Source organism: Mesoplodon bidens, assembly GCF_964165515.1.
Source record: "Mesoplodon bidens genome assembly, chromosome: 2".
Classification (NCBI taxonomy): domain Eukaryota; kingdom Metazoa; phylum Chordata; class Mammalia; order Artiodactyla; family Ziphiidae; genus Mesoplodon; species Mesoplodon bidens.
Window position 1 is genome coordinate 135,941,456 of NC_138177.1, and position 22,828 is coordinate 135,964,283.

The 22,828-nt window shown below is 43.5% G+C and overlaps 1 protein-coding gene across 9 annotated transcripts in view; it reads right to left on the reverse strand.

Annotated features, from left to right (window-relative positions):
- Positions 1 to 22,828, reverse strand: part of FGGY (FGGY carbohydrate kinase domain containing) — a 426,675-nt gene that overhangs the window by 67,721 nt on the left and 336,126 nt on the right. For 7 of the 9 annotated variants that reach the window (XR_014015075.1, XM_081224383.1, XM_081224379.1 and 4 more), the window contains one exon: positions 19,453 to 19,547. The exons of 1 other annotated variant lie outside the window; for it this stretch is intronic. Coding sequence is in view for 7 of the 8 variants with exons in the window: in XM_081224383.1 (XP_081080509.1) it covers positions 19,453 to 19,547 (95 nt within the window). In the remaining variant the exon portion in view is untranslated. Of the gene's footprint in view, positions 1 to 13,862; positions 14,434 to 19,452; positions 19,548 to 22,828 lie in introns of those variants that run through there. One more of the 9 variants, XM_081224382.1, reaches the window with a different exon arrangement.

Consider the following 22,828-nt stretch of genomic DNA (forward strand, 5'->3'; position numbering starts at 1 on the left):
GGAAAATCCTGGCCTATAGAGAACTTGAGTAAATTTTTCTCATGGTTTCTGTCAATTCTTTGTCCTGGTTGTCCTTCCCCCAGTTAAACTGCACAGCCGGAAGCAGGAGAGACATGCATATTGGGCTGGACAAAAAGGCAACACAGACAATAGAACCTTTGAGAAAACTAAACATAGGAATGGGCTACCAGCCCAGGAACTGACCAAAAATATGTTGACAATGAGTAGAATGCCCTCATTTGTATCACACCTCAGAGGTTTCATAGTTCTACGCATGTACATCATTGCAACTGCTCTTCTTCCTCTTCCCCCTCCCTCTTTTTCTCCTCCAGCATCGGCATCACCATGGTTAAATACTATGGCACACTGTCTATGCCAGGCATTGCTGTAAGTGTACTTCTTGTAGTAACTGATGAAATGATATTACTTACTATTATATAGATCTTGAAATTGAGTCTCAGAAAGCTACTACTACTATCAGTAATAATAATAATGACAAAATTAATGATAGCCACCTCTCACTTTTGGTGAGCTTATTGTTCAAGGCAAAAGAGCTCAGAAAGGCAGATTTGGGGCTCAAATGTAAGTCTCCTGATGCCAAGTCCAGAGTTTGCTCCACCCACGAAAGATGGGTCTCACCAACAAGATCATAGCATGCTCCCAGCTGCGGCAGGGGAGAGAGGGTTACGGCACCAGCTCGGCATTCAGATGGTGTGGTTTTTAAAGTGACTCAACATCTGTCATTAATTAGAGTTCCTGTTCCCATGGTGATGGTTTATTATTGCTAGGCTGATAAGATGGCCAATTCAAGAATACTATCTTCCTTCTTTTCCCTCTCACTCTCCAGCATAGATTTTTCTCTTTTTTTCCTCCTCTCACCTAACATCATTGATCTTTTGCAACAAGGTAGGAGGTGGTGTTCCTCAAACAGGGACACCCTGTTGGATCCCTGGAGATAACCTTTGGAATTTTTTCCGTTTTGCTTAATGCAAAGGCTCTGTCAGAACAACCTGGATTTATCTCTGACATTTATTAGCTCTCTTACCATGAACAAGTTAATTACCTTCCTTGGGCCTTATTTTTTCATCTGGAATAAGGGGTAAGAAGGCCTAAACAGCAAGGTTCTTTTGAGAATCTGATGTACCAAATAGGAAGATGCTAGAACAGAGCTTGGAACGTGGTGGATACTCAAGAAATGGTAGCAGTTGTGATAATTAAAATAATAGCAATAATAATTATTTACAAAGAGATGAGATGAGACAGATTTTGGGTTGGCAGTTGAGGTCGTTTTACTTTCATTCATTCATCAATCATTCAAATTTGTTCTTCCACTGAAACTGTTCTTTGTTCTTTAAAGCCCTTAACCCAAGATACACTATATACTTATTTGTATTTAACTGTCTCTTACACTCGACTGTAAATGTGATGAAAATTAGTACAGTGGTTATTTCACACATCAGTGTACCTGGGGGGATATTTGTTGAATGATGTACAAATATTTACCAAGCAGTCAACGTCCGTCTTGGTGTTAGGCACTGGAGATACAGAAATAACTAAAGCAAGATTTTTACCCTTGAGGCATTCACATAAGGAATCTGTGAAAATTGACAAAAAATAAAGGAAATGGGGCATTCATCCCTGACTCAAAAAGGTTTTTGGTTTTTTTTTTTGAAATAAATCCAATGACATAAATGGAATTAAATCTTTAGTAATCTCCTAGCACAAAGCACTGATTGGGGGGTGGGTGGGTGGTATGGCTATCTCAAAGCTCTCAATGCCAAGAGGGATTCAAACTGGTGGTGTTAAGCCCCCAGAGTAATCGGAAATTCCCTTTGAAACATACAGTTAAAAAAGAAAGAGAAGGGGCTAGCTCGCTGACCTCCCCCCCAGGACAGTCTGACCCCCTCTGCTGGTGAAGCAAGAGGTCAGATCCTCAGATGGAAAATCAATCTCCAAGAGTGGCTGGATAGAATTCCACGACACGCGGTCTATTCCCAGCCAAGGAGGATGGGGCCCAGAGGTTTTAGCTTCCCCAGCCCACTACATTATCAGGCCAAGCCGACAACTCCTCCAAAAGCACACGGCCTCCGACAGACGAGCAGGCGCAGGGGTCCAGCCAGGAGCCCTTGAACCCGCCTTCCTCAGTGGCTTGGATCTTCCATTTTGAAGTTATTTTGTTATTGTACAATACTATTAAGTATTCGTGTTAATTACCTTAATGTATTCCAGGTTATTGCCTCTGAAGCGATCGAGTCCAGTGCTTCTTATGTTCAGTTGAGACCCTCTAAGGGGTCATGCCGTGCCATGGGGAAAGGGAGGGCATGACACGGTGAGCAGGAGACATGGCTCAGCTTCTATCTGTTTTGTACAGTGTGCTCCCAAATGATCCACTACTTTATAAACTGTTTGAAAACCAGAACCTAATTCTTTCAGTGTAAAGATGAGGACTCTGAGGCCCAAAGAGGTAGACCTCTTGTCCCAGGTTATATATCGAGTTGTTCAGTAACGGAACCGACACTGAGGATGGGGGAGCTCATCTTTGAAAAAGAGAGAGTAACTGAGGCGCACAGGGACCGTCTGGAGTGAGTGACAGTGTGAACAGGGAAAGCTGTTTTCAGAGACAGAGCTAAGAACTAGGTGGTCTCGGGTAAGATTTTACCCGCTGAGGGCTTTCCGTCCACATCCATCACAGCAGCACCCTTGCCTTAGTGTCTGGCTCCCTGGGTAACCAGTCTGGTTGGCCAGCTCCAGGGAGATGACAAATTCTCTGTCAATTTCACCTCCACTTCAGTACAACACACGTTTACACAGCACCTGCCACTGATTAAGGGTGAGGAATTCTGGGATCCTTCCCTGGAAGCTCACACCCAAGTGGGGTAAGCAAACATGGAAACATCTAAGGGCAGTGCTAGAGATAAGCACAGGTGGAGGTGGGGAAGTGTAGAGGGAGGCCTGACCTAGGAAGTGTCCCAAGGCAACTTTACAGATGGGTTCCGGTATTCTCCCAGTGAACAGACTACAGGGTCAGAACATCAACCAAGCGTATCTTACTAGGATGTGACCTTGGGAAAGTACTGAACCTCTCTGTGATTTGGCCTCCTTATCTGCAAAGATCTCCTTATCTGCAAAGCACAAGGAATATCAGGACCTCATGGGATTGTTGTGAGGACTAAGTGAGTTAATCCGCAAAGTCACATATGCGATGACTGGAGAATCTACATGAATACACTCTGCTATCCTTTTAGGAGCCCCTTGAAGAGAGGGGTCCCAGCTCCCCACCACATCACAATATGCTGGACTCACTAAAGCCTGCTGCTTCCCAGTCATCTAAGCACTTCCTCGAATCTCCACTTTAGAATTGTCTACAAATTTCTCCTCTGTAAACGTCTGTCTATAGTAGTTAGTCAGCTTACTAAAATGAAGACAACTGCTATAATCCAATTATCTAAACCAGTCTGGTTTGTCAGGATCCCTCCTCATCAGAGATGCTGAGAGGTGAAACTGACATGGCCAACTTGGTAGGAATTTCAGTCTGATCATCTGCAACACACAGGCTCCTTCGGCCAAGGTGTCAGCTGAGGACAGGGGGAGGGGCAAGGGGGTAGATTGTGAGGTGGGTTGCTTGCTTCCCCTATCTCAGTGGCCTTGTCTCAGAAAGGTGCCTTCTTCATCCTGAAATTTTCAAACCTGATATGTTACACTCTATACGCAAATGCACTCTAGTGAAATAGGATAACTTTCTAGGGGCATTTAAAGAGTGTCCCCTTATATTTCAGGGAGGCTTCAAAACTGTTGGAGATAAACAATAAATCTTTGTCGTTACTCCCAGGCTGAATTAACTTACAGGCTTTTTTCTTAAGCAGGAAGCAGTATTACTATCTAAGAAGCACTTAATGTTGTTGACTTTAAGTAAATGAGAATATTAGCCTGCAACATTTTTTATAAAAAACGATAGAGTCAGGGGATGTTGGGCAAAGGATGCTCCCAAGACTCCTGATCAAACTCCTAGTGATTTGTTTTATAGTTGACAACCCCCATTCCCTATCAACTGTGGTCCTTATATATCGAGCTTTCTCTTCTGCTACTCCGGAACTGGGATGCTTTCCTAGGAGTTGAGTTGATGTCTTTCTGTCTGTGTTATTCCTTTGCTTTCACTAGCACCTCTATCTGAAAAGCCCACTTCCTGCTGCTTCTCTGCTCATCCTAAGTTAACATTTCCACTTCAAGCCCTACTTCTTATACAAAGCCACACTTCTCTTTCCTGCTTGTAGCTGTTACCAGGGAGCAGATTATGTAATGGCACTCTCTGGTTTCAGGTTACTTCATTTTTATTTTTCTAGCCTGTCAGCTCCTTGAAGGTGGGGAACCTGGCCTTGCTTTTCCTCTTTTTCTTTTTTAAAATTGTAAAATATTTGGCCCTCTATTACACTATCCATGACTTTGAGGTCACCAGTAGAAACAGCGCGTGCTTGGAGACACAAAAACCTGTATTCAAATTCCAGCTTGAATATTAACACCCAGTGTGACCTTGGGTAAGTTCTTTTAATTTCTGAGTCTGTTTTCTCATTTGTAAAACTGAAAACAAGAAACTTTGCACATAAACCTATTGTGAGAGTTAGGTGAGAAAGGCTAAATATTGATTCTGCAAGGAAACATCTACAAGAAGACTAGAGCAATATGAGTTATGCATGTAGCTTTCTTTCTTTTTTTCTTTTTTGTGGTACACAGGCCTCTCACTGTTGTGGCCTCTCCCGTTGTGGAGCACAGGCTCCAGATGCGCAGGCTCAGCGGCCATGGCTCATGGGCCTAGGCGCTCCGCGGCATGTGGGATCTTCCCGGACCGGGGCACAAACCCGTGTCCCCTGCATCGGCAGGTGGACTCTCAACCACTGTGCCACCAGGGAAGCCCCTGCACGTAGCTTTCTTATAATTTGCTTTGAGATAGGAAGCTTGGAAAACCTTGAGTAAAAGATATGTCTCAATAAACACAAGCTCTGAGACATATAGACTTAAACTCCTAATACCATTATTTAATAGCTATGTGACTGGGCAAATCGCTTGCCCTCTCTGAGTCTCTATTTCCTCATTTGGGTGATGAGAATAATCACATATGTAATAGAGTGATTCACTTAGAAAGGTCCAGAGTTCTGGCTCAAGAAAGAGGAGTTTCTATTCCTTTTGACTAGATACTACCTGGAACTGTGCCTGGCTCAGACTTGTAATCAAGTTGTGTCTCCTGAGACAGGTGCTAAGCTACCTGTGGCCACTGGCCTCAATGCCTGACTCAGAGTGGGCTTATTCAGAGCTGAGTATTCACTAAAGTTGCTAACGTCAATTTCTTGTCTTTTGGGTGTCACTTAGTCAAAGTGAACTGCTCTCCATGATAACCGGCCACCCTTTCTCCTGTTGGCCTAGCTCATTCCGACAGGGAGAGAGGAGGGGAAGTGGATTTGCCATAAGGACTGACTTCTCTTCATGCTTAAAAGTGACTGTATCAATCAGAGTCCAGTCGGGAGAAGCGAAACCACTCTAGGTCATTCAACAAAAAGAATTGAGCACAAGAAATTAGTTTCACTGATGACACAAGAAACCAAGAAGCCAAGCAGATGATATTGAAGGAACTCAGAGATCGGGGACGGCAAAAAGCTGCTACTCCTCTTAGGGATCAAGAGATGATGGGAGGTAGTGGTGTGGCCAGAGCCAGGGCCTGGCCATGTCAGGCTGGAGCTGAAACCAAAGCAGGGCTGAGTGGTCAGCCCTGGGACCTGAAGGGAAAAGCTGGGAGCTGGAATCACACAGGAGATGCAGTTGCTGCTGCAGTGAAAGAGAGAAATGACCTGACTTCTCCCAGCTTGCTTCCTGCACGTCCATCTTCCATCAGCATCTCCCACTGGCCAAATCTACTCAGTGGCCAGTTTCCAGAGAGCCTGGGAAATGTAATACACAGCAGGGCAGGTGTGAATAAGCTATCTGAGAGCAAGCAGGCAAATGAGTGGCCCAGCCATCTCAATAATATACATAAAGCGCTAGAACAACGTGTGATTTACAGTCAGCTAATAATGATAGGTATCATAAATATTGCTCTAATTTTGTATAACTCACTGAAAGTTTATTCACACCAGTAACTGTGCTGAATACTCTCTACATATTATCTCATTTAATCTTCACAACAATCTTATGAGGCAGGCACTCTTAACAGTCTCATTGTTACAGTGAGAAAACCAGCTTAGAGAGGTCAAGGGACTGACCTAATGTACAGCTTTAGCATCTGAACTCAGGATTGGAGCCCAGATTTATGTGACATCTGAGTCTGTGCTCTTAACTATGGTCCTATTTATTGCTTATAATATGAATCATACTGCTAACAGTAAAAGGGAGGGTACTAGATAAGCTGAACATGAAACTTCTCATAATAACTGGGAGGATATTTTGAAGACCTACATTTCCAGGACTGAAAGCCTAGAACACTCTGGGAACATTCAATTTGCCCTTAAAAAAAGTAGAGATTAAGAAAAAAATACATCACTTAATGCAGTTTATAAAAGTCCATGGCTTTCCCTCTTGAAGGCAACAGTGTATTTTTGCTAAGAGGATGCCAAGTTCGGTGGCCTCTGAAGGCTTGCTGTTTACTGACATTTGATAGGCTTCGACAACTGTTGCCCTTCTTGATTGACGGGTGCTTCATTTTAGCACTTCCCTGATGCCAGGCTGGTAAAAAGCTTTAGTACTGAGGTCCTCTAAGACACTCCTAGGTCAGTGACGCAGCTCTGTTTATGAAGCTGCCTGAGGGAAGGAATATTCAGGGAGGAGTGGTAAGGCACATGCCATCCATCCACCATGCTGGGTATTCTCAGTTCTACCCCTGGGGCAGGTGACAGCTCCAGAAAGTTATAAGTCCGGGGAATTCTTGACCTCAAGTCAAGTTTCAATGTCCTGCTCCGGACCTTTAGCAAGGTTGTATAGGATGAATTCTTCTGCTTCTTCTGTAAAGTTCCATGGAATGATTTCTTTGTTTGTTTTTAAAGGAATGGCAATTTTAGAATTTGGTACCAGGGAAAATGTGGTCTCTTTTGGAAAACTGGTATACTTCCTTGACTCTGTGGACACTATATGACTTGACATATTTCCAGTTTTGTGTTGGCTGCTAGGAAGCTCAAAGTAATCCCCTTATTTATGGGTCGGAGACCCATAGGCCAAATCTGTCCCACACATCTGCTTGGTCTGACACTCACCAATGCAGGGTTAAAACAATTTGAATTTTAATGTCCTTAGGCAGAGTATACATTCTCCAATCTGGTAGAGAATGAAATCATCTTGTTCTCTGCTTGTTTACATGGCCTACCTGGTATGGCCTGCAGGCATATATATATTTGAGGAGCCCCTAGTCTAAGTAGTTGGTATATTATCTTCCTACATAGTTTCTAACTTGTGAGTTTTATTTTGCTTAGTTTTATTCTGCTTAGTCATTTATTATAAGCTTCCTCAAATCCTTTATGGAAGAGGAGTATGAATGATAAAAAAAATAAACAAATTGTTTTCTTCCCTAAGCAAAACAGTCAAGTTCAGTGCAGGCAGCTGCATCCCCACTGCATCCAAGGACTGGTCATTCCTGGTGAGTCACTCTGGCCTGCCCCACCTGCCCCACCTGTTAGAGGGTAGGCTCAACCCTATCATTCCTTTAAACAGGAGAAAGGATTTCTTCCTCATTAGCAACTGAGGGGCCTGGACATAATCAAGTGACCTCTGCCCTATTTCTAGCATATAATATGTAAAGCCAGCTCTAGGTGCCCTCTGAGACACTGGGCAAGCAGGGGCTATACAGGGAGTGGGGCCTAGAGCCAAACCAGCTAAATTGCAGCCCTCCTCCCCCCACTAGCCATCCATGTGACCTCAGGTCAGCTTATCAGTCTTGATTCCTCAAATTCCTGCATTATAAAGTGGGACAATGCTACCACCTACTTTACTGGTTTTTGGGTACGGATCAAATTAATACAGGAAATATTAATAATAGTACTTTTCTGCATGCCAGGCATTGTGTTAACTGTGCTTTCATGCATAGAATATTTGCAGTAACTCAGTGGGGTCAGTTAATATGGAACTGAGGATCAGAGAAACTAAGCACCTTGCCCAACCAGGCTGGTTCACATAGCTGGCAAGCCAAGGAGATGCCATCACCTTGAGTGTAGCAAGGTGACTTAGTGGGCTAGTTTCTTTGGCCTCATTTGATTTCCTCTTATCCCGTCCACAACAGATTCAGCTCATTTACCCTCTTCCACCCCCAAGACTTGGCAGGCAGTTGCCATAACATGACTGAGCTCCAGCAGTTATTACTAATATTTATTGTGTTGAGTTGAAATGGAGAGAGATTTGTGCAGGATTGAGGCACATGCTCCTTCCTCTGCTTTCAGAGAAGGTATTCTACTGCAAAGATTAAGAGCCAGCCAGGTTCACATGCCTCTCCACACAGAGTTCCAGCTCTATCACCAACTAATCCTATATGGCCCGGTTCAAATGTTGCCTTCTCAGAAGCACCTTTCTATTTCTAGCCCTAAGACAATGGAAGACACTCCTTCCTTGGTGCTCCATTATCCACTGTATAGCAACTGTAGTTAAACAAATAAGAGCCGACATTAAATAGACACTATTCTACTCTACATGTACTAACGTGTTTACCTCTTACAACACGAGTTGTGAGACAATATACCTATGATGCAGATATTACTGTTATGTTTTACTAATGAGGGCTCTGAGGCACAGAGAAATTAAGTAACTCACTTAAGGTAAGCGGCAGAGCCATGATTTGAGCCCAAGCCAAGGCGCTGTGTCTTTGTCATTACATTTAGTGTTGACTTTTTCATAACTGTATCTGTCTGTGTCTACCTCCTCCCCACCAGACTGGAACTCCATGGGCCCCAAGATGGGTTTAAATCTTCTTTGTCCTGCTACCATCCAGGACTGTCTCTGTCATGTGGCAGCCTCTTGCTGATGAGCCTTGGCTCAAAATAATATTCAATAGGGAGACTCATCACCTAGTTGAATCAAGGCCAAGACACATGCCTTTTCCAGATGTAGCCCACTGTCATCTGTCAGCCCAGCTATCACAGCCCACCCTATCTCCAGCTGCAGAGGAGAGCAGAAAATGCATCCTGACATCACAGGAAGGACCCAAGTAAAAGGTGCATTGATGGGGACAAAAACAAGCCAGCAGAGTGATTAATTTGGCCTCCCCTTCAATATTATGTTTACACAAGTTGATTATATAGCACTTAATTACTAATTTGCCCTGCTTAAACCAAGAGTGTTTTTAATTTTTAATGAGCTAAGGGAAGAAGATGCCTTTACTTAGTAAGGAGCAGCTATTTTATTTCCTTCTCTTGTTTTGCCCAGCCAATTAATAACATTTCTAAGGAAATGTATCCCTCTCAAGAATTCTTTCTCCCCATCTTCTTCCTGACCTCCCAGATTTAAAAAGAGATAGAAACAGACAAGAGCCACTTAGAAACAAACTGACTTCACCTTCTGATCTGGCTGGCTAGGCTGGGAAGGGCCTTGTAAAGCAGAGTAACATGGGACCCATAAATGGTGCTGTCTGATTTTTTGGGAGTTGGGGTGTGTCTATTCCCAGAAACCATGACTTGGTTGTTGTTACCAAGAGCAGAGAACACAGCCATAGGTCTCCAAACAAGGCACTCCCCCTAGAACCCTGCACTGTTTCCTGGGTATTAATGTCAGATAATTTTAAGCATGGCCCTAGGGCAGCCTATACAAAAAACACAGGTTTTGGAGTCAGCTCTGGATTTGATCACCAGCTCTGCTACTTGTTAGATGATGGATCTGTTATTTAAACTTTCTGAGCCTCAGTTTCCTATCTGTAATGGTGAGGTGAATAACCTACCTTGCAAGAATCAAATGGCATCTCAAGTACCTTAGCACAGTGCCCAGCTCAGAAGAGGCGCAGTTTTCTTGTCTTTAGCAGAAGGGAAGGCAGAAAAAGCAAAGCAGGGATAAGTGGGTCCCTTTTGAGCACCCTAGCCTGTCATCTGCAGAGCTGACAGATCTGATCAGTGTTACTCAAAGGGCCCGTCCATAATGACATAAGGAGTTTGCTCTAGAAAGTAAACAAACACCCTGATTCTCTCACTGAGAACATCTTGTTAGGAACAAAATGTTGCAATTGATTTACATTCTGATGCAAGTCCCTTATCTCATTGCAAATCTGTAACAAACCATTCACAGCTTGGCCTCTGGTCGCAGACAGACCTGCACAGCCCAGTCTGGATGACTATGGAGGCCAGCTGCATTCGCTCCTAAAGTCCCCCTCCCACCCTTCTCTGGGCTGAGCCAGGCTCACTTGTACGGACTATATCAATGAGCTCTCTTGCCCTCTGACTTTGACTCCAGCCAATGGGGAGCCCGACAGTAAGTCAGAGAGCGGGAGGAAGATGGGGTCAATAACCCAGCTCTTCACTTCCAGGGTCACTGGCAAGACAGCTGACTCGGTCGCCTCCACACAGCCCTCTGTTCTGGGGTTCAGGGGTTCTAGTAACTGTGCTCTCCCTTCACCTCTTAAGGTCCAGCTGTTACAAACCCCAGTATACTATATCCTCCCTTGTGATTTCTCCAGGGCCGGTCCCCAGTCTGTAAATAGTCCCTCTACTGAACTCTCTAAAACTATCCTAATTTGAAAGTAACTTCTGTGGGGAACTTGACTAACACAGGGACATTTTAATGTACATTCAAATTCTAGTTGTCTACAAAAACAGACTCACAGACACAGAGAACAGATTTGTGGTTGCCAAGGGGGAGGGGGGTGGGGGAGGGATGGAGTGGGAGTTTGGGGTTAGCAGATGCAAACTAGTATAGGATGGATAAACAACAAGGTCCTACTGCATAGCACAGGGAACTATACTCAATATCCTGTGATAAACCATAATGGAAAAGCATACAAAAAGGAATATATATGTGTAACTGAGTCACTTTGCTGCACAGCAGAAATTAACACAACATTGTAAATCAACTATACTTCCATAAAATAAATTTTAAAAATTCTAGTTGTCTATTACTGGTACTAGTTTTTTTAAATAATGGCAATCACACTCAGCCCCAGAGGAGTCCACTTCCATGTATGACCAAGTTGAACAATCCTCAGCTTTGGAATCCTAGGCTAGGCCTTGGATTCTGGCTCCATCCCTTTCTAGCCATGGGCTTTGGTAAGTCACTTAAACCCTCCTACCCTGTTTCTTCATTTGTAAAATTATGATGATAATAGTATAGGAAATTTCCTTATGTATAACTTTTAACATGGTACTAAATTTTTAAATGTTCAAATTTCTTTGATATGCATGTGATGAGAGACATGCCATCCAAGTTTCTACACACATGGTACTTTATGGTTCACTGCAGCGTATCAAACACCTCCAATAAGCAACTGTAACAGTGGTATTTCTTCTTTTGCATACTTCTTGATCATTTGCCTCAATGATGGAACCAAAAGTCTTTCATATACTTCAGTAAGACCTCTAAACATTCCATGACTCTGAATCAAACTTTGTCCAGTGGTATGTGGTATGTATGTGTATATGACTGTGTGTGTGTGTAGTCATTTTTCAGAACTTTTTCCCAATTACAGACAATTCCTGATTTAACTAAAGGTCTTGTCTTCCCTCATCTCTTATTTGGTTCCATACCCTAATTTACTGTGTTGAATATTAAAGTTATACAGCATGGATAATCTATTCATGACATCCTAGAGTAAAGGGAGAAAAAAAAAAGTCCTACCTATTCATTTCTGATTTATTCCAACAAAGACATTTATTATAAAAAGGAAAAGCATAAATGATCATTAGAATGAGGAATTAAGTACTTACAGGCATTCATTTCTACTAAATAATCTAACGTATTTTTTCAGATTTGCACCAGTATAAAATGTTGTCTTGAACAAAATGAAGTCAAAGAGGTAGGTAAACTTTATTTTAGAAATACAGTCCAGAAACCCTTCTAAGTTTCTAAAGTACTCAGTAGATGTTTGGCCACTGTTTTCTTTTATAAAAGCCCAAGTCTTAAGTTCCTGAGTAAAAACTGCAAGGGGAGGGAGATATTTGGAAAAAATATTTGTTAGTCTAAATCTCTGTGTTAATAACAATACTATAAAAAGTGTCATTTAATTAAAGTTCTTAATTAAAGTGCTTTTTAATATATATCTGTATAAAAAGTAAATGGACAGATTATGATTAAATACAAATAAATAAAACAAAACACTACTGGGAGTATGGTATGAAGCCTTCTCCAGGCAAAGGAATTAGAAAATTTCCAAACCAAAGGGGGTACATTTCTTCTTTTTATTTCTACGTCCCATACTCAACCAAGCAGTGAGGCTAAACATGTGCTGCTGATATGTTCTAGAAACCATACTACCCTGGAGAAGCGCAGCTAAAGTGCTATACTGGAATCTACACTTTTTCCAAGCAACAGATATATATTTACTGGAATATAAAGAACATGGTTTGATGGAACAAAAAGAGCATGGACTTTGTATCAAGCAAAGTTATATGACCTCACCATGCCTCACTGTCCTCATCTGCACAGTGGGGACTGTTAACATCCACTGGTTGATGCAAGGATTCTATGAATGACAAAGGATGGAAAGTAACAGGCCCTGTTCCAGGATCACCCTGTAAGGAACAGGAGAGTCCAATGTCATATATCCTACAAACAAATAATTTCCTAAAAATAGAATTCTAATTTTGCGCTAATTTTTGACTTTTATGTCCATGGTGCCATTCTGCCAATTGGATTGGAACAAGGAGATGTATAATTAATCAGAACCTGAATTTGTTGTTGGTTTTTTTTTTTTTTTTTTTGAGTGGGAGCAATTCTCAAAAAGATAAGAATGTACTGTTAACCAGGTATGGCAGTAAGTATAAAGAATGTTAGGACCAGCATCACATTCTTAATTTAACCCTTCTTTAAACTATTAATTACCATTTCAGGTTTTCTGTTGATTTTCTATGAGGCACTCACATATGGGACAGGATACAGAAAATCCAATCAGAAACCTGAATCCATTTAATTAGAAACCAGAATCTCATATCTCCTGAAACACATGCTTAAGCAGCAAAGGGCAAAAGGTTACTAAAAAAAACTGACAGTATCGGGACCATATGTGAAATAAATAGGATTTTAAGAGACCTGGGAATGAAAGCCAAATGAAACTAAAATTCACAGCAAAAGATGCCTTATACACAAGGAAAGTGAGTCCTGAATTTTCACACACTATTGGCAGGAGTATAAAGTGCTAATATGTATCAAAATCCTAAAAGTTAGGCAAACTTTTTGACCAAACAACTATACCTCCATAATTTAGTTTGTGTAAATAATTTAGGGTATGGGCAAACATTTAGATACAGAGACGTTAGTTGCAGCATTCTTTAAAACAATGGAGACAACCTAAGTATTCAAAACTAGAGGACTGGGGAAATAAGTCATGGTATATAGCAGGGGTCTCCAACCCCCGGGGCCTCGGACCACTACTGGTCCGCAGCCTGTCAGGAACCGGGCCGCACAGCAGGCGGTGAGCAGCGGGCAAGGGATCGAAGCTTCATCTGCCGCTCCCCATCGCTGGAATTACCGCCTGAACCATTCCCCACCCACCCCCATCTATGGAAGAATTTTCTTCCATGAAAGCGGTCCTTGGTGCCAAAAAGGTTGGGGACCGCTGGTCTACTATGGGGCAGAAAATTGTACAGCCTACAAACATGATAAATAAAGATGTTTACTATGTATTTTTGGGTGGGGGAAAAAAGGCTACAAAACAATATGCATTGTATGAACACAGTTTTGTAATTTAGAAAAGTATAAAATAATTTAAAAGTATGTACAAAAAGATTACAAAGATAGAAGCCAGAATCTAATATAGTGGTTGTTTTAGGGTAGTAATATCAGTGTTTTCATATTTTTCTTTCAGCTTAACTGAATTTTCTTATTTTTTCCCAATGAACATGAATTAGTAGTTGTATTCCAGAAAAAGGAAAGAAACCCAGCAAATTAAGATTGAATGTGCCAAGAAATGGCATGGTTTCATATTTCTGAACATCTATTATATATCAGTCTTTCCAAACCTCCAGAAAGCAAGATCATGGTAATCAACTTTACTTCGCAAAATGTAAAACTGGTATTTATGGTGACAGGAAGCCAAACAGGACTAAAAAACACAGAAAGTTGACTCTCACAAAATAAAACAGAATGGAGACGTATTGTATAGCATAAAAAAATAACAGGCTTTGAAGCACATAATAGGTGATGAATATAAACTGGCTCTACATGAAGTAAATTTCATGAAAAAGAACAGAAGGAGAGGCTTCGGCTAAGCAGTGAGGATGTTTGCAAGGACTGACCTTGAGGGTAGACCACTGCGGTCAGCGCGGATAGTTTATCCTGTGGGCACACATTACAGAAAGGGTGAGTAATCACCGCTCTCCACTGGCCACTTAGATGCATTGGTCTGCAAGACACAGGAGTCTGTCTGGAACGTGACAGGGAAAGTTGATGGTGGGAACGCACGGAGTCAATGGTTTACAGAGGCGGCAACCCTCACACCATGGGAGGAAAAAAGGTTTTGATTAATTGGTTGATTCCAAGGGCTTATTTTCTTTACTCTGGTACTACCATTAAAATGATGGCTGAATTCATTTTGATCTCTTGTCACTGTCTCCTTCCGCTGATTTTTGCTTCAGATGCTTCCTCTCCTGCTTTTTTTTGGGGAGAAGGGTGGGTGTCAAGATAAATATCAATAGCACAGTTAGAATTAAAGCTTATTTTATATACATAGTCTTGAGGGGAAAAAAACTTTCTTTTAAGATAAGACATTACAGGAAGCTAATGACATCTGCAGAGGGGCTGAAGGAAGCAGAAAGTGGAAAGCCATTTTGTATTTCTGCCTCTTTGCCATTGGACTGAGTTTTCTCTCACGGCATCTTGAAACCACTTTCTTGTTTTATGTGTCCTTTGCATTTCTTAGAACCTCTCTATTGTCTCTGCTTAGGAAGTGTAAGCATGTTGATAGTTCATAAAGTGATTTTTTTTCCAGTGTGTTAATTTACCAGGGCCTGGGAGCCTAGAGAATTGTTATGGGATGCTCCCAACTTCTAATTATCATTATTTGCTTTCCAGGATATTCAGAATTTGAGAGGATCACTTTGGAGCACACTGATGGCCAGAGGAGCGATGGGTGACGTTCTAGAGATGGGGGAGTGGTCAGGTGGAAAGGCCACAGATGCCAAGACTGCCTGGATAACTCTAAGGAGGGAGGAAGACTTCCTTCCTTGCATCTCCTCCCACTTACTCAATAGCTGAACTTTTACCATGAAAATGGCATCTCTGTGATTTGATTCCTTTTTATTAAGCTGCAGATACAAAGACAACTGTGACATGATACTTGTCACACTGTCTAGTGGAAGAATAGTTCTGAAAACTACTAAAAGGAGAACACCATTTCTGGAGAGGGACAATTCTTTAAGATATTATTAGTCATTCTATTCTTTAATGCAGATGGATGGCTATAACTACCGTTTGTGAGATCCTAATTTGGAAAGGGAAAAGCAGGAAGACTTTAGTTGTCTAAAGGAAGGGAGGGTAGGAAAGGGCAGAGGAAGAGAGGGAGAGAGAGACTCTGAGGATGAGAATATGAATGGATAAATGAACAAGAGGTGGAAGCAGGAACTGTCAGCAGGCTTCAAAATTTGGAATAGCAATGGACCTTGTACTTGACCAATCTCTCCCTTTAATACCCCCATCAGAAAATTCCATCCACTATCCCTTTCCCTCCAGCTGATAAACTTTCCCCAGAATTAAAATATATAGAAGTTTGCAATAGCTGTAAGTAAAATCCACAATTCTAAGTCCTTCTGATCTGTTGGTACCGCCAAAGGAAGGTATAGCGCTCTACCCCTGGCTGAAGTCATCCATTCATGGGCCTAGGAAATTGGGAAACCCTGTCTCCCTGGGCACGTAGGACTCTTCCCTAGGTCTGCAGCCTGGGTCTTCTGGAGTCTTCTTAGCCTTTCCTTCATCTGAAGGAGACGACTCCAGCTGAGTCTACCAAAGTCTGCCCATCTAGATAAGAAGTGAAATTCTTTCTCCAACGACCAGATGTGTGGTATATGAGAAGGCAAAACATCTGGCCTGCTGGAATCATTGAGTTGCTCGCAAGCTCTGCTCAGCTTTCTTATAGGAAGGAGTGGCAGGCACCCTGAAGATCAAGCTAGGATCTTTGAAGTTCAAAGAAAAAACCATGTTGAAGTTCAGATTGAAATATATGAATCACAGGGAGGAAGTAATTCTTTTTCACTTCAACTTGCCAGAATCCTGAGCTGGTCTCCAGGCCTGGGGCACATAGGTTGGCACCTCTTCTTTAGAGAGGGGTGAATGAAGCCAAGTTGACATGCATTTACATTTCCAAACATAATCATTATTACAATGTTGACAATTATACCGGGGCTTCACAGAGGTCATTGAATCTTTCAAAGGCTCTATCTCAGCAGTTCCACAGGAATGGCAATTCTTATTTAAACATCTTTTAAAAAGGAAATAAAACAAACAAATGAAACAAGCACCTGGAGAGGCCAAGTGACATTGTTTGAGGATGTACAACAACCATGCACAGAGATTAAGACCACATGGATTCCCTCAGGTATGTGATGACAGGTAAGATTCAGGTCTCTGGCACCTGGGGGCTTTCTTTACTAGATTACAGTGTCTCCTAAAAATAGTCAGGAGAGGCACATAATTCCCCGGGTTGAATAGGAGACATGAATTTACCTTTACAATTTTGTGGGTCTTGCAGCTGCTACTCAAGTCAATAATTCCAATTTTTGATCTACCATATCTTAGATACTCTTCCAGAATATTAAGGGGAAATATTATGTAGTGAAGAAGATGTCAGTGTGGGATGAAGCTCAGTTTCCACTTAGGAGAAGATGTGAGTGGAAACTTCTCAGAGCTAGAAACTCCAGATTTGACTAAGATGCCAATGAGGTGCCACAAGGCATGGTATGAAGTATCTGATAAAGCAGCCAGATCTGGTCACACTACTCTGTTTCAGTGGCAGACTGTCTCCTGATTTGTGACCAATGACATTTCTTTTCAGAAAATTCACCTTTGAACATTTAAGAAGCCAATTTTTTTTTCAAGAAAAAAGAAAAAAAAATAGACTAAAGTAGAAAAAGAATGAAAATCAACAGAGGATATAATTCAGAGAGACCTTGATTTCAATTCTGCTTCTGCCCCTTATTAACTGTAGCCTTGGGCAAACTTCTTAAAAACTCTCTGAGCCTGGGTTTCCTCATATGTAAGACAGGAATAAAAAGCCTTATTCCTGCAGGCAGGGAGACTGTCAAGAGTCAATGAGGTGTCTTCATCTGCTTAGGCCGCCATAACAAAATACCACAGATTGGGTGTTTAAACAATAGAAATTCATTTTCTCACAGTTCTGGAGGCACTAAGATCAAGGTGCCAGCATGGCTGAGCTCTGGTGAGGGCTCCCTTCCCAGCTTGCAGATGGCCACCTTTTTGCCATGTCCTCACATGGCGGAGAAAAAGCAAGCTCTGGTGTCTCATCGCATCAAGGCACTAATCTCACCATAAAGGTCCCACCCTCATTTCCTCATCTAATCGAAATCACCTCCCAAAGGCTACATCTCCAAATACCATCACACTGTGGGGTTAGGGATTCAAATTTGAATTTTGAGGGGACAGAAACTTCCAGTCCATAATATGCATTAACCTATGCAGGGCCTTAGTAAGCATCTCTACTGTTTTGTTTTGGCAATTATGCTTTGTCCCAGGAAGTGCAAGTCACCTAGTTATGAGAACATCTTCATAAATCAACACATTAAAACAATAACTGACAAGTCACTGACATTTCAACAATAAATAAACATCTCCATGTGATGTTTCTGAGACAGCACCAGAAAATCCAGAAAAAAGTTGGAAACTCAACTCTACCATCTTTGTTTAAAAACTCCAGTTAAGATCCACAAGCATTCATGAGTGGGTTCAATTCTTTGGAAGGGATATTTCACAAGCATCAGTTTGAGAGGCTTGGATAGGGTGCCGTGCACCACACTTCCCAAAATGTGGCATAAAGAGCACAGATATTGGTATCAGACTCTTGCATGTGACCACTTCCAATAGTGTACGCTTGAGTTCCGTAACCTTTCTGGATCTCTGTTGCCTGTGTGGGTTGTGAGAGGTAGTGGGAAGGTTATATGAAAAGCACCTAGCATAGTTCTTGGTACATAAGAGGGTCACAATAAATAAAGCTCTTATTACTGGGCTACTGGTGGAAAACCTGGCTTCTAGTCCTGACTTGGAGACCGTGGGCAAGTCACTTAAGCTCTCTGGTGCTCAGCTGAACAAATATTTCTTCAACTTTCAGTTAGAACTTGGGAGCCAGACTTCTTGGTTCTGGCATTTACTAGCTGCTTCAACGTAAGCCAAGTTATTTAACTTCTTTTTGCCTCAGGTTCTTCAACTATAAAATGGGAATAATAGAGCTGTTGTGGGACTGAACATACATTCCTGGTCCAGAGAAAGAACTCATAATGTGCTCCTGATTATTATTACAGATAAAGAAATGGAGTGGAGAGCGGAACGGTCAGGTTACAGAACTAGTTGGAAGTCAAGTGAGGGTTGACTTCAGAGCTTGTGCCTTCAGCCTTAAACTATACTGCTTCTCTACCTTTTTGTAAACCTACTGTTAATCCTATTATTTTACCACTCAAAGTCTCTCCATAAAACCCACATGTGAAATGTCTTTTTCAATTCAGTGGCAGGAAAAGCTTTGTCTCCCAAAGAAACTAGTAGGCTTCCTCTTTTTGAAAATAAGAATTATGTAACTTATCATGTGTTCTTTTTTGTCTTGGCTGCCAGGAAGCTCAGAGTCAAACTGTCTGCTCCATCATTGCCATCGAGTTGTTTCCTTCTTCCTATATCTTTGTTCCTTATTTTTTCTTCTAACTCCCTTTTACTAACATTTTCATTTGTGTCCCTTGTTGAGAGACCTCAGAGGTATTTGAAAAGTGGTGGGTGGAGATGAAAGAAGCAAATACAAATCAGAAATTCACGTGAAAAATTTGTTTTGTACCTTACCTGTTTCACTTGCTAAAAGAAAAATGGTCAAGGGGAAATTCAAGTGAAATAATATAAGAGCTATTTTAAAGGAGAAAAAAAGAAAACTAACAGAAAGACAGAACGACTGACAGTAATGGAGGCCAAGTCAAACAAAAACTGCAATAAATATGTCTGAGGCTAGAAGTGTTTGTGCTTTCCCTGGCTGGAACCTATCATTTCTTAATTATATCCTGTGTGTGCTTTGCAAGACATGAGCTGCTGTCAAGAGGAAGGACAGCCCCAGACAGGGGAGGGGCCACGGCCCACCCCTTGGTCCTCACGTACCTGTACAGAAGCGAAATCTCCCGAGGCACAGGCCCCCAGAATAGCAGCACCCACAAGAACAGACTCCACCTCTTGCGACAGGACCACAGGCATGCCTGCGCAGGAAAAGGCCACACCTTGGTTAGGGAGTAGTAGGGCCAGGGGCTACGTGGGGAACTGGCCAGCAGCTCCAGCAGCACAAACACCTGATGTAAAGGCAGCAGCAGTGCTCCCTCCCCTCCCCCTTGCAGTTCCCTGTTCTTTGGGATTACCTGGTTCTAAAGGATTTCACTGCCTCTGCCTGCTGCTGCAGTAGCCAAGGGTCCCCTGGAAGCCAACACCATATATCTATCTATCTATATCTATATCTATCATCTATCTATCTATCTATCTATCTATATGTATCTGAACTCAGGAGACCTTTCTGCCCAGGTTTTCCAGGCTTCTGCTAGCTGCTACCTGCCATTTCAAGTAGTTAAACAAACATTTACGAAGTGCTCTGTGGGGCCAGTGATATAGAGATGAATAAGACTGTCCTGCTATTCAGTTCTCAAAGGGGAGATGGATGAGAGAGAGATAAAGGCCACACAGGGGGTTGGGTCTCCAACTGAGATGCACTAAGGAAAGGGAAGTAGTGAGAAAGGGTGTGATGAATCCTTCTTTCAGGGGCCTCAGAGTACAAGCCAAAGCCCTTACCAAGGCTGACAAGGTCCTCCAGGACCGGTGCCACTTCTCCCACCCTGATTGGCTTCTCCTCTCCTCCGGGCCACACTGCCCGGCCTCCTTGCCCTTTCTTGAGTCTGCTTCAGGGCCCTTGCTTGTGCTGTTCCTTCTGTCTGGGTCACTTGCTTCCAGATGTCCCCATGGCAACTCCCTCCTGCAAGTCTGTGCAAACATCCCTCCCCACTGAGGCTTTCCTGACCATCTGAAGTGAAATGACAACTTACCCACAACATCCCTTACCCGCCTCATGATTTCCTCATTGCCTTCCAACACCCTGTTATTACTTCTCTTGTTTACGGTCTGTCTTGCCTGCTAGAACATAAGCTCCATGAGGGCAGGGACTTTTTGTCCACTGCTGAATCCCTGGAATTGAGAGCGGTGTCTAGCCCATGGTAACTGCTGACATGATGAACGAATGAATTTTCGAGATGGGGAAGGGGGTCAGAGCAGGGGAGCTCAGGATTAAACAAGCACTTGAAGGATGAGTAGGGGTCCACCGGGCAGGGAGTGGACCACATGACAACTCCCAGAGGCTGAAGGTTCACGGTGGACTTAAGGTGAATAGGAATAATTTAGAATTCTTAGGAGTTTATATGTGTGTGCATGTGAAATGAAACGTACATAAAATATAAATATAGTTGCTAATCAGGAGATGGCAGCAAACTCCACAGAGGTAAGCTCTGTGGCCAGACCTGTGAGATCTTCCTCTACTCAAGACATTATTTTTCCAAAGACTGGATTTCTCTTCCTATCTTTTCTGGCAAGAGTTCCCCGACACATCCTCCTCTGTGCTCCCACCAGCTCCTAACTCATTGTCCTACTCCAGGGCTGGGGCAGCGGCCCCAGCCATCCCAGACAAAGGGGGTGGGGGACAGAATTCCCACACTTATCCCAGGGGACTTAGGAATACCAGCCCCATACTGCAGGGCCAGCACTGGAGACTTTGCTGACAAGTATCAGGTGGGGTGGGGTCTCTGGGAAAAGCTCAGACCTGGTTCCACTAGCCCTGTGTCCTTCAGCAAGTCACTTAAACCCTTTAGCCTCAGTTTCTCCCTGTGTAAAATGGGGACGATAACAGGTTTGCTGTGAGGATCAATGAAAAAGGGCACATATGGGGCTTAACACATTTCCTGGCCTATGATAAGCCCTTGAGAGTGGTGGCCGCTATTGTTAGGATGAATCTCAGGGAGGGGTGAAGCCCTCCTCCATGCACTTCATCTGGGTTGGAAAGTGGACCAGCAGGGAAAGGATGGGGCAGGTGCCCATCAACCATCCAGAGGGGAAGGAAAGACACCAGGCCACGCGGAAGGGCTGTGTTGGCTGCATCAGGAGAGAGCACCGCAAGCCTCTGCAGAGTCTGTGGATCATAGGGATGGGGGTGTGACCGTGACCATCCCATGGCCCTGGGACGTTTTAGAAGACAGCACTCCACATGCTGCTCGCCTCCTAGCCCTCCTTACCCTGTCAAAGCTTCACCGCTCTGAGCAGGGAGGAACTACTCACAGGCCCCTCTCCTCGGGAACGGGAAACCAGAGGAGCCGGGTGGATCCCCCATCAGCTCTCCAGTTGCAGCCCAAAGTGCTCTGGAGCCAAGCTGCCAGGGTTTGAATTCTGGCTTCCTCCCTGCCTTAGCTGTGTGATCCTAGGCAAGTTACTTAACCCCTCTGTGCCTGTTTTCCCAGATGCAAAATGAGGTTAAAATTCCACTGATCTCACAGAGTTGCTGTGAGGGTTAAAAGTGCTTAAAGGAGGGCTTCCCTGGTGGCGCAGTGGTTGAGAGTCCGCCTGCCGATGCAAGGGACACAGGTTCGTGCCCCGGTCCGGGAAGATCCCACATGCCACAGAGCGGCTGGGCCCGTGAGCCATGGCCGCTGAGCCTGCGCGTCCGGAGCCTGTGCTCCGCAATGGGAGGCCACAACAGTGAGAGGCCCGCATACCACACACACACACACAAAAGTGCTTAGAGGAGGCACTGAATTGGCATTAGCTATTATGATTCTTAATCTTTACCGTATCTCAGTTATTCCCACCCTCTTCTCACCTCGGCCCCAACACCTGTTCTGGGTCCTGGGACAACGCCGTGTGGACCAAGTCTGTAGCCCCCTTGTCCTCCGGCCACATCCTGGACTGAGCTCGTCTCCAGCCATGAGGCCCCTCTTCACATAGCCCCTCAGTCTCAGGTGGGTCACCTCCTGCCCCAGTCCCTGCAAGCCTCGGGGTGGTCAGACTGCGGGCAGCCCCACGGTACTGCCTGGTGACCGGCATTTCCCTCAACCCTGCCCACACCTCTGTAAATAGACCCTTTATTCGACTGTTCTCCAGTTAATCCAATCTGAGTGTGTCATCTGTTCTCTGCCTGGATCTGACTCACGCTGCCACCAACGTCCTCTGGGTACCCCGTGCTCGCTGGACAGTGGTCAGAGCACGAGAGCACGTTTTCTGTTTGTAATGGCCCTCTTGGCAGGACATTATTGTTCTCCTTTGCGTGCTCGCGCCAAGCTCAGCATGTGTACTCAGAGAATGAATACGTGAAGGAGTAAATGAGTGAAATAATGAATAAGGCAGGAAGAGGGAAACCCCTACTGAAACTGCCAGAATTCTACAAAACAAAACTTAGGAGGAACATTTAGTCCCAAGTCAGTGAGGGAAACCTACAATTACTTAGTACACACCA